The 13,492-nt window shown below is 37.8% G+C and overlaps 1 protein-coding gene across 1 annotated transcript in view; it reads right to left on the bottom strand.

The window, feature by feature from the left end:
• Positions 1–13,492, bottom strand: part of PIEZO2 (piezo type mechanosensitive ion channel component 2) — a 309,138-nt gene that overhangs the window by 45,674 nt on the left and 249,972 nt on the right. Inside the window, exons 25-30 of the mRNA XM_065628394.1 lie at positions 13,144–13,387; positions 11,833–11,929; positions 9,910–10,069; positions 7,391–7,480; positions 4,728–4,849; positions 3,848–3,919 (exon numbers count right to left, since the gene is read on the bottom strand). Of these exons, the coding sequence (XP_065484466.1) occupies positions 3,848–3,919; positions 4,728–4,849; positions 7,391–7,480; positions 9,910–10,069; positions 11,833–11,929; positions 13,144–13,387 (785 nt within the window). The remainder of the gene's footprint in view (positions 1–3,847; positions 3,920–4,727; positions 4,850–7,390; positions 7,481–9,909; positions 10,070–11,832; positions 11,930–13,143; positions 13,388–13,492) is intronic.

Below are 13,492 nucleotides of genomic sequence, written 5' to 3'. Positions count from 1 at the left end.
ACTGCCCCAAGAACTATGAACAGCCAGCCAGTCATTTAAAAATTCATAACCAGGAGAGGTGAAAACAGAGAAGAAGCAAGAGATGAAAAGGTCTCAGGCAATTTAGTTGATGTTACTCACAACACTTTGGCCATGAATGAGAACTATACAAGAACGAAGGAAAACATCACCATGAGAAGAAAATGTAAAGAAAAAGCTTGAAGTGTATCAAGTTGCTAGGTTACACTTTTTTAGGAAAAATGGTAGTTAAGTGTAAATTAATTGGGAACTGATGGTTATTTGAGGGAGTAAAAAACGCCCAGCGGGTAGGTAAATAATTTACATGAACATAACCACTGGACAAAAAATACAGAACTTCTCTTTGAAATGCTGAGGCATCCTTTAAACTACAGAATGGGATGGTATTAGTTAATGCTTTCTTCAAACATTTAAGCTTTGATGAGATAATGGAAAACCTTGGTTTGTTTAAAACAAATCACTTGGATTCTATTAATGTGATCACAAATGAGTTTCAATTTTTTGCCCATGGATTCAGAAAGATTCTGAAACCTTGATACAGTAAAATATACACAGTGAATAAGCTAGGCCTTATATCCTTGAACAGAAGCAATGTTTTTATTTCTCAGGTGGAAACAGGCCTACATGAACGAACAAGGGAAAAAAGTTTAAAATAAGGTAATGAGCAAGAGAAAAATCAAAATCACAGCACTACATTCAGCAGTGAAAACTGGTAAATAATTTCCAAATTTAAGCTGAAATATTTAAAGGAACAGTTACTTAGATGAAATGTCACACAATCTAGATATATGGAGCAATACATTTTATACTGAAAATTATATTTAACCCTCATTATAGGTTTCTGGAAAAAAAGTAACAATTGCTTTAATTCAATCATACCTTGAATTCTACACAGATCCTCTGTGCACAGATGACCACACATAACTACCATAGAAACATCAGAGTAAGCACACTGTGAAATTTGCCAGAAGTCTATTGGATCATAACTTCAGCATCTAAAACTCCCTCACAGAAGGAATTTTGTGCCTCATGTGCCTAGTTATGACTTTTAACATCAATGAATGTCCTACAAAGGGACAGAGAGTCCACTTCAGGAGTTCTAAATGCTGAACTGAGGTGGAAAGAAAGTTTGGAAATTTCTTGTATCAAGCAAATTAATTATTTGGTACAGGGCCTCCTAAGAATGCCCATTTAAAATGTGTTAAAGAGCTGAATGTATTTTAAGAGCCCATAGTCTGCAGTTCTTCTTCATAAAAAAGTATGTTGTAGTCAGCAGCAGAAATTGTCCACACAGAAGATGAGTGGGATAAGGTCTGACATCCAGGGGAAACCTCTACTGCAGTGCAGTTCCTTAAGGGCTCAGAGTAGCACCTGGTCAGACCTGTAATGCCTGAGCCAGCAGAAAACAAATCTACAATGATCTCCCTCTAAATTTTTTAGGTTGAAATGTGTCCGAAGGACACTATAATGTAGCAGTTACGTCTCTTTTACAACTAAAGAGGGAGGTATGATTGAATAGCAATAATGCATTCTTGCACACATCAAAAATGGAGTAAGAAGTGCGTTAACCACCTACAGGGATTACTAAAGAGAGCAAATTTTACCAGTAAGATAATTCATGGCCAGACTGGACTTGAGGGACCCCTCTCCTACTGCAAAATGGGACCATCTCCTGCTGAGAAGAGGGACTCGCAGGCTCTCCTTGTGGGATGAGATGGAGGAGGCAGAAGGGGAGCCATACAGAAGTCAGCATAGTCTCATCATCTGCTTGTGCCCAGAGGGAAAGAGCTCCCCAGGACAGCTGTGAGCACCATCTTTTGCACTACATCAGACACAACTCTGCCCCAGGAGAAGCTGAGGACCTCAAAGCACGTGGCCCTAACTCCTGCTGACCTTTGTGGGGCTCCATACATAATTCACGAGCACAGAAGGAACCATACCTCCATGCAAGGTAGAGTGTAAATGAGCGTCAATGAGGAAACGCTCATCGATGTTTCCTGTCTGTTCTACTCAGACCCAAATTCATGACTGCCTTTTAATTTCTTTGATATGCAAAATGAGGCACCTTTCTGTATAATAAAATTATAACAAATGGTATAAAAATAATAATAAAAATCTAAATTAAACATCAGAATCGGCATAAAATTTCAAGCTTGAGTGACTTCAATATATACATACTTAGAACCACAGCCAGAAATCAATTTTCTGACATGAATAGCCATGTGCGGCAGAACGCTGCAGTTGCAGTACAGTGTTTCAAAAAGAATAGATGAGGAATATCAGCCTGTTTACAGTTTGTATGCCTGTGAACACCTACTGTCAGTGCCATGTTTCGGTGAGTGTGGACATAAGCCCCATGGCAGGCAACCACTGTTTGCAGGATCAGGGTCTGTGATGTTTCCCACAAGGTTTTGCATTATTGCACTAAATAATGTCAAGAATGCTCACTGTTTAAATACCCAAACCCAAGTTGCCACCTAAAAACATTAAATAATGAGGGTGAAATAAGTAAAAGCCAGAGTCAATGTCTCTCTTTGAGCAGTTCTTCTTATTACAAAGAAGAGACTTACTTATTACAAACAAGAGACCATATCCCATTCCTTCGAAATCACCATAGCTTGAAATTCTACAGTAAAATCTCACATATTATAGTTTTGATGTGATTTGTCATGGTTGTTCCTAATGAAACTACAGGGCAAGAAGTTTGTTTTCACAAGACTTTTGAAAAGGGATAGGTCTCCTCTAAAGTGGCAGTGTGCCCTTTAGAAAAAATAAAAATAGAGGCACAGTTTACTTGTGACTTGATAGAAATAATCATGCAACATCCTGTTAAACACTGTTGGCAAATATATATGCTGAAGTTATAAATAAATATACTTGGGTAAATGAAGCAGTATGTAGATGTGAAAAAGTATGACTTGGAGTAACTCTTAAACTAAATGACCAGGTACAATATAGACATTCATATTTAACTCTGAACAGTGCTATGCACTTGAATATTTTTAAATCTTCAGAGGTTACTAAATAGCTCATGACTGATTTCCTTTAACAAAGATCTAATGGAAGTATATCTTGTTTGAGATTGCAATCTACTCGGTTCTCTTGTTTTACTCAATCCATAACATAGGCAAAAACTCTATTATATGCCTGGACTGGGCTACCAAAAAACCAATCATAATGCCACAATGATATGCATGATATAGGCTAACAATCTCTTGTGCACAAGACTGAACCTATTTCTGCTCTCAGATAAATACAAAAAAATGGCAACAACAAAACAACTAGCATCAACAGTACATTAAAGTGCGATCAGAGATATTCATCTGAGCTCTACACAGTCTAGTCCTGGGAATAGTGTTGCTGCCTTACTGTGGTACTCAGATTTCTACAGCTGACAGTAGAATGACTGACGACGCATAAAACAATATGTATGATGTGTGTATATGAAAAAGAAATTATGACTAATCTTAGAATGCATTGGCAAACCTTCACCTTCACATTTTAAAATATTTTTGCAGTAGGGGGGAGTTGAGACTTTTGAAGCCACTTCACTCTTTTTGGCACATGTTTATCAGATTTGATATTTTTCTAAGAATACCCAAAGTGTCATGAGCTAGCTATGCTTCCAACACATAGAAGTTCAAAACATGGTTAAACTCACTCCTTGAAGATTTGTCGGTAGAAATCATTTGTTGAAAAAAACAAGCCTTCTATCAAGTCACAATCATAAAATCAGGCGTAAAACAAACAGGTCATGGGAATGCCTTCATTCTGGTCAAGGATATAAGGGTTAAATCCACATATTTGTAAGATGATTGAGAAAACCTACTGGAAGCATGATCAACCCAAGGCCGCCACCACAGCTTTTTTTTGCCCTTGGCTTTCTCTTTGTCTGCTTCTCCTAAAATAAAATATGTCCAAATATTAATTTTACAAAATGAGAACATGTTTCTTACACTGATTAATCATTTTTAATTTCTCTCAAAAGAGCTAAAATTTCATGAGCACATCAGATGTTAGATCTACTCAATACATTCAATATTAAAATTATTCAGAAGCATGACCAGTGAGCAGAAATACACTGGTTTGTGTAGCAGTAAAAATAGCATTCTACTCTAAAACAGGTAAAAAATTCAGTTTTGTGTTTTAGAACATACAGTCACAGTTGGCTGTAATTTCAAGAAGAAAAAGTTTTCCTTTCTCTCAAATCCTCTCACATTTCAAGCTCCAAAAATTTTAAATCCAGTAAGTGCTGATCCCAAGTCAGTGCTGGAAATGTGACACTAGATAGGTATCATTTTATCTGTTGTCATGTTTAAAACAACATTCAAAAGTATACAAATATTCCAGTGACTGAGAAAACCTCACAGCATCCAGAAAACGTTGCTGGAAAAATGTGAATGCTACCTATTTGTAACACTGGTTCATAGACAATTACTTGGTTCAAAAAAAACTTCTGTTGCTATTCAGCTCTTTGCCAACAACCTGAAGTTAACCAAAAGTAAACTCAAAGAAAACCATTTTCTCTAAACCTCCTTGCCGTACAAAATCTCAGATTTGTTTTGGCTGAATCAAGCTCTAAACTGATACACAGTTAGCAACCTGTTACATGACAGTTCTGAAGAACAACTTATCACCTGCTCAAATATTAGGTCTATTAGGTCCTTAGCGCCCAACTGCAATTACAGTACAGCAATAGCTAATGGTACCTTCATCATCTTCTTCAGAAACCTTCCGAATCTCCGGCCCCTCTGAGGACTCCTGGGTCATGCTTAGCATCCTCTCTTTACCCTTTTTGTATTTTTGCTGCCTGGCTTTGATGCGATCCATTCTAGCAAAAGGAAGAATCTTATTAGATTCACATTGACACACTTTTTGACTCACCTCGAAAAGCAAGCGTTCATCATATTCATAGACACACACACACTCTCTCTCTTCAATATTTCTAAACGAAATATCCATTCCACATCGTCATGAATACTGCCCTTAAACATAAGGAGTTAAATGGCTCTGGAGGGGCCGGCTGGAAGGGTCAAGCCTAGATGTTCACTCACTAGTCAGCGAGAGCTTGTTTGCCCGCTATCAAATGACTGTTTTACTTACTCCTCCTCAACTATCTTATTACTATTTGAAAATTAAAGAATTTCTGTAAGGAGTTACAACACAGCAAGTGAAGATCTGAGAAAAAATGATTTCCGCCTAATGCAGTGGTTTTCCTGAAACTTGCCACCCTGAACCAGGGATGTGGCTGTTCCTGCACTATTTGTGCTACATCCTCACCCCTTAACCTGTCATTTGTCCCACATATCTGGAAACACAGAACACTTAAACTGGTTCAGTTTTGGCAAGATGTAGGCAAACCTTCAGTTCTCCTTGCAATCCTGTACAGTTAGCACAATCTGGTCTTTTGCGACTTGCAAATTTTCACCGTTTGAAAAATGGTAGTAAAAAAAATGAAATCAAAAAGAATGTTATTTCAATACAACAATACATACAACAAATGATTCACTAATTTTAGTGATCAAAATGCACTTAAATACTGTCCACTGTGAGGGAGAAACCACTCACTACAGAAGGAAAAGCTTTCATCTCAGCTAGTTGCTATTATTCAGTAGATGATTAGATTTCTTACTCCATCATTCATCTGCCGCTGAAGTTACACTGTGTCAGTCAGGACAACTTTGTTGTTCAAAACTTCTGGCTGTGCTAATGGTACTCTTCATCCTAACCAGCCTAAACTGTATGAAGCACTGATGCACACTATTTAATTAAACAAGAACCCTTTATTGTTGAAGTCAGACATCCTGCAAATATAAGCTAGCAATTTTTATAGAAATATGATTAGCTTCGGTGTTACCGCAAGCAGTATCACCTCCTTGATCTTAAACTCTGCAGAATTTACAGAAAAGAATGAAGTCCAGGACAGGTAGTCCTGTCGACTGGGATAAGATTGATTTAAGCACAGCATCCAGCCCAGTACATCATCTGGTGGGAAACCCCAGGTGTGCAGCAGAGTCCCTGCAGCTTTCTGATGCTTCTTCATTTCGCAGGTGTGGAAGAAGACATCAGGAGTGGGCTTTGACATCTGGTTAGGGAGCAGTTATGGCTTTTCATGCATGGTGGTGGATGAGCTTTGAAAGCTTTTTGCAGTTCCAAAAGCAGCATGCTGGTTGCATGCAAGAGACAGCAGAGTGGCTTTTTGGCTGTATAAATGGCAAGGATCCCCAGGCCAGTTAAGCTCAATGCAAATATTTTCAGTGAAAGTAAACATATATATTTTACACTCAAACACAAATGAAACAGAAGCAACAGGCATCCAGCAAATTCTACCAGGAATACAGATATACGGAACAAAATCCTAATAGTGGTAAAATCAGTGAGAATGTTGCCAACCATTGCAGTAGAGCCAGGATGCCACTCAGCCTCCTCAGACCATAGTGATTTCAGGCTACATAGGTGACTCTTAACTACAGCTTTCCTAACGAGGTCTCTTGCTGTTCCAATTTTATTTTTTTTTTAGACAAACTCACAAACTCCCTGTGTCTCAGTCTCCTATTTTCTAACCATCTAGGCTTCAACCTTCAAATGAGATAGGATTAATGTGGCACTTCTGACTAGTAAACTGCCTGCCCTTGTTGTGAGTTTCAAAGGGGATTTGCATTTGACTCTCCTACTCTTCTGAGAGATGGGGAGAGACAAATTGAGAGAAAAACAGGGTAATGGTGGAAGGAAAGAAAAAGGAAAAGAGACAGGTTTATTCCTCATATTTCATCCGCATTGCATGCATTCATACTACATAAAATAGGATAACCCAAAACCACAATATGAGCTGAACCTCTATCAGAGAACAAAATATAGCACAGATACAGGTAGTCTCTTAGAAGACTATATGGTCATGTTCCTATGATACACAGCTCATCTTCTTCACTTGTCATCATTGGATTTCTAAGGTTTAGAAAAACCTTCAGAATAAGCAGGGGAGTTCACATCTTCTCTCTCTATTTATAGGAAATATCTGTTTCCATTACAATTTCAGGCTCACTGAGGAACAGGTTGTCAGTACACTACACTCTGATTCTTTATGTTAACCTCATAACCTTTGGTCCTAGAAATGTAAATGTATATTTAAAAGAAAGTTTAAACTCTGAATTACGTATTTTTGGAAAAGATTACTCTAAAACTACATAGTGTCAGAATATGTAAGATCTCTGAATGCTCAGGGAGCAATTTCTGTAATTGCAAAATCATGCTTCAGAAACCTAATCAGCATTTCTGTAAAAGCTGCCAGATAAACCATCAGTGAAATACATAAACACATATGTCTATGTCTCTCTCTATATTATATATATCTATAAATTCATTAAATACATACTGTCTTTTCAGTTGATCCATTGATTTTTTTTCCTCTTCAATTCTTGCCTTTACAGCCTTGACAATGGTAGCCTGGAAAAGCTCAGCACCCCTACAGCAGATACAGGGGCAGAAGAAAGGAAAAAACAAGAGGAAATATTAAATGTTTGTAAGTTTCCCTTTTGCCAGCTAATCAGAGAGAACTCTATGTTCCCTCTGTACACCACCACATTTGCATCAAACGAAACCAATCCAAGGCCTGAAAGAGATAACCATTTACTCCAGAATACTAGTCTCTTCAAAGTCACTCATTTCAAGATCTGGGCCCAAATCTTATAATCTCTACTCAGACATCAAGTTCCTCTCGCAGCTGGTCAGGGACTTGAGTTTCCAGCCCTCAAGAACACAGGTGAATTCAAGGTTGAGGTAAGACTTCTTGGTTGCCTCCTGGATTTGGTCTTCATAGTCATTTCAGCATTATAATCACCTTGTTCCCCTGCCTCAGCCCCCTGGAAGTTGTGAGTAAAGTCCAGCTTTATCCAGGGCCATGATGAGCCTAGCTTCAGCTTCACTTTTACATGCTGAACAGTACAGTGACTGCAGTCTGATGACACAAGTCCTAGAGCAAGTTTCTGGTGTGCCAAAAGAATAAGGCTTCTAACTCCATTTCATTACAAATGTAATTGACTGATGGATTTGGACATTCAGATCACCTGTCTTGGCTATTGTTCATTCACTCTTGCTCTTGAGCTCTCGAAGAGTCTCAAAGTCTCTCACAAAGAAGTAGCATGGATTTAAAGCCTTTATTTTGTCAGGAATTCAGTAAGAACAGCTATAGTTTCAGGAGTCTACTTCTAATTAATCTTTCAACCGTGTCTGCTGTGACGGAAATGTATATACATAGGATAACCACAACTAAATATTTTCACAGGAATAAAATCCAGACTGGCAATCATTATTGTCCCAAAGTATGGTAAAGTCCAACAAAGAATGACATGTTCTCCCCAGCAACTCGATCAGTCATAAGTTCTTATGGACTATTGAAATCTGCCACTGGATCCTCATTGTTCTTGTTTGAACTGTAATTTAATATTACTTGGGTAAGGAATTTGTACTTCACAACATTAACTTCAACTAGAAGACAGGTTCAGACTATGACATTTGAATCCAAATCTGATGTTCATCATCATCCACTTGAATTCAAATCTTGGATTTTAGCAAGGAAGGCAGCTAGCTAAAAAAATTCTATCACTATACTTACATGACCCTTCTTCCTGTAATATCTTGGCACTTCTTGGTCATTAATACATTTATCTTTACAAAGCTCCTGACATGGGCCAGTACGTCTCCACCTCTGCTGTTGGAGAACTGTAGCCTGGGTATGTTCAGTAACTTACCAAAAGACACAAAGCTGGAAGCAAGGACCAAACATTTTGATTTCAACCCAGCCCAGTGCCCCAGTTGCATGAGCCTGCTCTTTCCCTCTGGAAGCAAACTTTCCACTTTGGGATGCATTTTGATATTCATGATTTTGCTTTGTGCTATTTTTTCAATGTGAACACAGCATACAAAAAAAGCTACCAAAAGGCAGTAGCTAGCAATCTTGGGCATCAGCAGTGAAATTCACCCTGGAGCAAAAGTCTGGGAGAGACAATATGGGATTTAGGTATAGATATTTTGGTAGCTCTGTTTACAGTGGTGAGTTTTGTTCAGTATCAGCAGCTAAACATGCCCCCTTTAAAGAAATCTCTGGAGGGGAATGAAGAGGATGATAAAAAAGACTTCCTTTTAGGACACGCAAGCCAAATTTTGCCCTCAAATACAGACAGAAATCACTATGCATATGTTTTTCCAGGAAAAAAATTTCCAGTATACATTTAGTCCAATATCAACAAAAATAATTCCTTAGAAATATTACTGAAAGTAAAAACAGAATTTCATTCTTGATCTGCCATCTTATTAAAAAACAGGAAAATAATTGTGCTAGTGATAGCTATGGTGGATTCTTGTGGGGAAGTGTAAGTAACAGGCCTAAAGAAAGTGATGCTTCCTTGCCACAAGTAGTCAGTGTTCAATGATATGACACTCAGTGTCTTCCCCCAGCCAGATGTCATAACTTTTCTGTATTTTTCTTCATGTGACATTTTTGGAGTCATGATTTCTATGGCCTGTTGTCTCAGGCTCTGATAGCAGTGTGTTTTCTTTCCAAAGCTTAGAAACTCTGGCATTCACTCTCACACACATTGATGTTGAGAGAATGCTGTAACACACGTCAACTTTCACACATTTTAATAAGGGCTATGAGAGCAGCAGATGCTGTTTGGTAGGAAAGATGGTTTAATTTCAATCAGATTCTCAATTAATTTGTTTTCTTCTGTGTGCTTTGTCAGAGTTGGATTTGCAATGATGAACTTAGCATGGATTGCTTAACCTGATATTAAATATCAAGACTCTTTTGGTGCTACCTATCATAAACAAATAAGTACCGTACCCATGAGAAACTTGAGCTGTTTCACTGGATTTTTTAAAACTTATTCTTACCTCGATGCTAGGATCTGAGAAGCTTTTATATCTGCAACCACATGCAGGAAGTAGTAACTCATGAAGACTCTTCTTTGCAGCAGCAGGAAAGCAAAGCATATACTGTCCCAGATGATTCCTGCTTCTCCACTAGGCAGTTTACAATCTGCATCGTTGGTTGCTGGCAAAAGGAATCATCAGCATAAGAGAAGTTATATTAAGTATTCTTTTATCATGTTTAATCAATTAAATAATCTTAGCCTTTAAAATTATTTGAATTGCTGTCCTTTAACTAGCTTTTTCTTAAGAAAACTGACGCAAATTTCCATTTGAAGTACATCATATTTTCTTTTACAGCAAACTAGAAAGATTCCAACAATGTGATATCCTATGAAAACTGAGAATTCACTGAAAGTGAACCACTTGTAAGCAAATTCACCCTACCCTAATAAGCATTTGAAAACAAAGACAAGGAAAAAGTATTTTTTGTTACCCTGACATATTTGATTTCAGTATTTTCTAAAATGGTATGTTTCAATTTTATTCTTAATTTCAAAGTGACTTTTCATCTCATTTTTCTATTAAGAACACTATTGACATGAGAAAGAAGTGGTTTATTTTTGTCAAAATAATTTTTTGACTGCAACCACCTAATATTTTTATTTTTCCTCTCCATAACTCAGGTCAATGTTTCTTTCCATTGCATAAGAGAAAAAATATTTGAAACCACAAAACTGCTTCCTTTGGGGTAAAAGAAGATAGGCAGAGAGGAAATCCCATTCCTCCTCTCTCCAGATTTTGGCTTGGGCTATTTCATTCTTTCTTTCTTCCTTTATTCTCTAAAAGACAGTTCTCTTGGGGATATTAAAAAATTAAAACTGGGTTTTGTGGAGCTAGACTATAAACTAAATGGCCTATGCTGTCCTACAGAAGAGAGCAGAAGGACTCAAGGGACAGACTCTGGCAAGCCAGCCTATTAGGCCTGGAAGGTCAAACTCCAAGAGCTTCAAAGCCTGCTGTAGCCACCCCCTGGGGAGTCACAAACCTGTGTCTGAATTTCTGTTCCTGCTCAAAAGGTTTTGGATAATACAAGAACTACTGGGCAACATTTATCTTGTGAATTTGCATCTTTTTATTTCCTTTCTTTTCCCCTACTTATCTATTGAGATCCGATTTGAAGACAGGAGTTCAGAACTTCGCTGCAGACTCACTAGGATTAAACAGTTCTTTAAATTCAGGAAAAAAAAGCACTGAAAAAAAAATAAGGTGTTTTCAAACCATCAGTCCAGGGTGTCAGGACAACATGGAGCCAAATTAATAGCTCACTGAGAGATGAAGTGTCTTGCTCTCCATGCTTCATTCCTCCCTTCTCTCTCCTCCATCCATACCTACTATGCGCTTCCTCTCTGTTATCACCACGAACATGAGAATAATTGTAAAAAGATAATTGCCTGAACATCTTATGCCTGCATAAAACTACCTCTTTTATGCTGGCTTAGCCTCTTGCCCTTTGAGCAACTGAATGCAAGACCTGGCACACAGGGAGGAGTGGGAGTCTGCAGCTGGGAAAAGGTGCCCTCTCCTTGCAGTGATGGTGACCTGACATTTTAGTGCAAGTTGTACAGTGAAACCATGCCCTCAAGTATCACGTCACCTGCATACACAGCTAAATTGTGTTAAGCGCCAGCATCACCAAATTGTTCATTTACAGCAAATGCTGGTTGTGGGTATGTGTGTAGGGGTGTTGATAGTTCTCTTAGTATATGTATCTCCTTTCATTCTATGAAATATTTCCAATATACTTTCTTGCTAGACAATAAAGGACCAAGCAGTATCAACTGAGCTTGCAGGTATGATATTTCACAATGTCATAACTTAAATATGGTCAAAGGTTTTGAAGGTGATTATTTACAGAAAATAATGAAAAAAATGAACTATACTTACGAATACGGTAGCCTTTAACTGTACAAGCCAGGCTAAATGCTTGAATCAACCAGCAACTATTCTTAATTAATGATTCAATGTAGCCACATGCTCCTATCTGGAAATTAAAAGAACGGTTTCATATAACAAAACATATAAGAAATAAAGATAAGAAAAGTATTGTACCTCTTTACATTACATGAGAACATTATGACTGCCATTGGCTGTATTATATATCCTTAGTAAAAAGGAGATTAGAAGAGTGCCTTTACCAGTGACACATACCAGTTTAAATAGCAAGAATTTGTTCTTTTGATTATTTGTGATATAGGAGAGATGTGGGGTTTGTTTGTATTTTTTCAGAGGAAGTGATATGCCTGGCAAGTGATGCAATGAGGCAGCTAAGCAACTTCTATAAGTCACTGACTTAATCTTGCAAACATACATGGACAAACTTAACACACGCGCAGGTCCACTGAATTCCCAAGCATAAAACAAAGCACATATGTAAGCACTTAGAACATTTGCAAATTCAAACCACCCATAAGTCAATTTTATTTCAGTACAGTGACCATATAAATGTAAAAAGAAATATGTCTGCTCATTTCAGTCTAGCACTAAAAATGTTCAAAGCTAAAAAGCAATTCCCAGGAATAAACCTAAATTTATCTTTCAAAAACATTTAAATTACTGACTTTTCTCAATCACCTATCAGTGCCACTGCAAGAATCTGCTCTAACGGGTTAATTAATGTAAGAAAAGCTTTAATGTTTTGCAGAAGAATTTGATGTTTAATTATCAAATATATCTGTTTTCACCTGAATTTCACACTAGTTCTAAAGGAAACGGGAAGGTAGTTTGTAAATTTTTAGTCAACTTCATTAATAACATTACATCACACAACAAGTGCATCTAGTACTAGGCTTGAAAAGTGTAGTTTTAAATAAAAGGTTTAATTCAACGTGCACTATTTATTGACAGTATGACTAATCTTGCACTTCTTACTCATTTTTCACTCCACTGAGATTTTCAGCAGACTTCTAAGGAGAGACTTTACTAGGTAAATAAAACAGAACCTGGCCCTTTGAAAATAGCTTGTGAGTTTCCACAGAGCCCAACTGAATACAAGGGTGTACATTTTCCTATAATGTACATGCATTACCATTCCCTGGATATGCACTTGCAGTTTCTGAATTAAAATGGAGCCTGCTTCGTGCTTGCAGAAGGCTGTGGTCATGAAAAAGGATTTTTAATGACCACTCAACACACTGTGCACACTTCCAATGAAACCGCGGAAGTGTTGAGGGCAGAGGAAAGGCAGCAGCTACTTACCGAGAGGATGTTCTTCATTGTGATCACAAAGACGTTGTAGGCAATCAGCCAGTCCCAGTAACGCAGAATGCTCCTGATGGGCTTCAGCAACAGATCTCCACCAAAGAGAAGGAAATAAAAGCAGGCTACCAAGTAGCCCATGCAGAATATGCTGATCCTTGTGGTTCCCGTTATGAAGATTATAGTAAGCACAAACCAGAAGAGGTAACTAAATATTATCACCTTATACATGTCTAAGTAGGACCTGTAAATAAAAGGAGAAGTTGTTACTGTTCTCTGAGGGCAATGCTACCTTTTCTCCACCTGTACTACTGGCCAACAGTTATGCCTATGTTGTGCTGAGTGTTCT

The sequence above is a fragment of the Caloenas nicobarica genome, chromosome 2, assembly GCF_036013445.1.
Source record: "Caloenas nicobarica isolate bCalNic1 chromosome 2, bCalNic1.hap1, whole genome shotgun sequence".
NCBI lineage: Eukaryota > Metazoa > Chordata > Aves > Columbiformes > Columbidae > Caloenas > Caloenas nicobarica.
The sequence above is the reverse complement of the archived record's forward strand: the minus strand, read 5'-3'. Positions and strand labels throughout refer to the sequence as shown.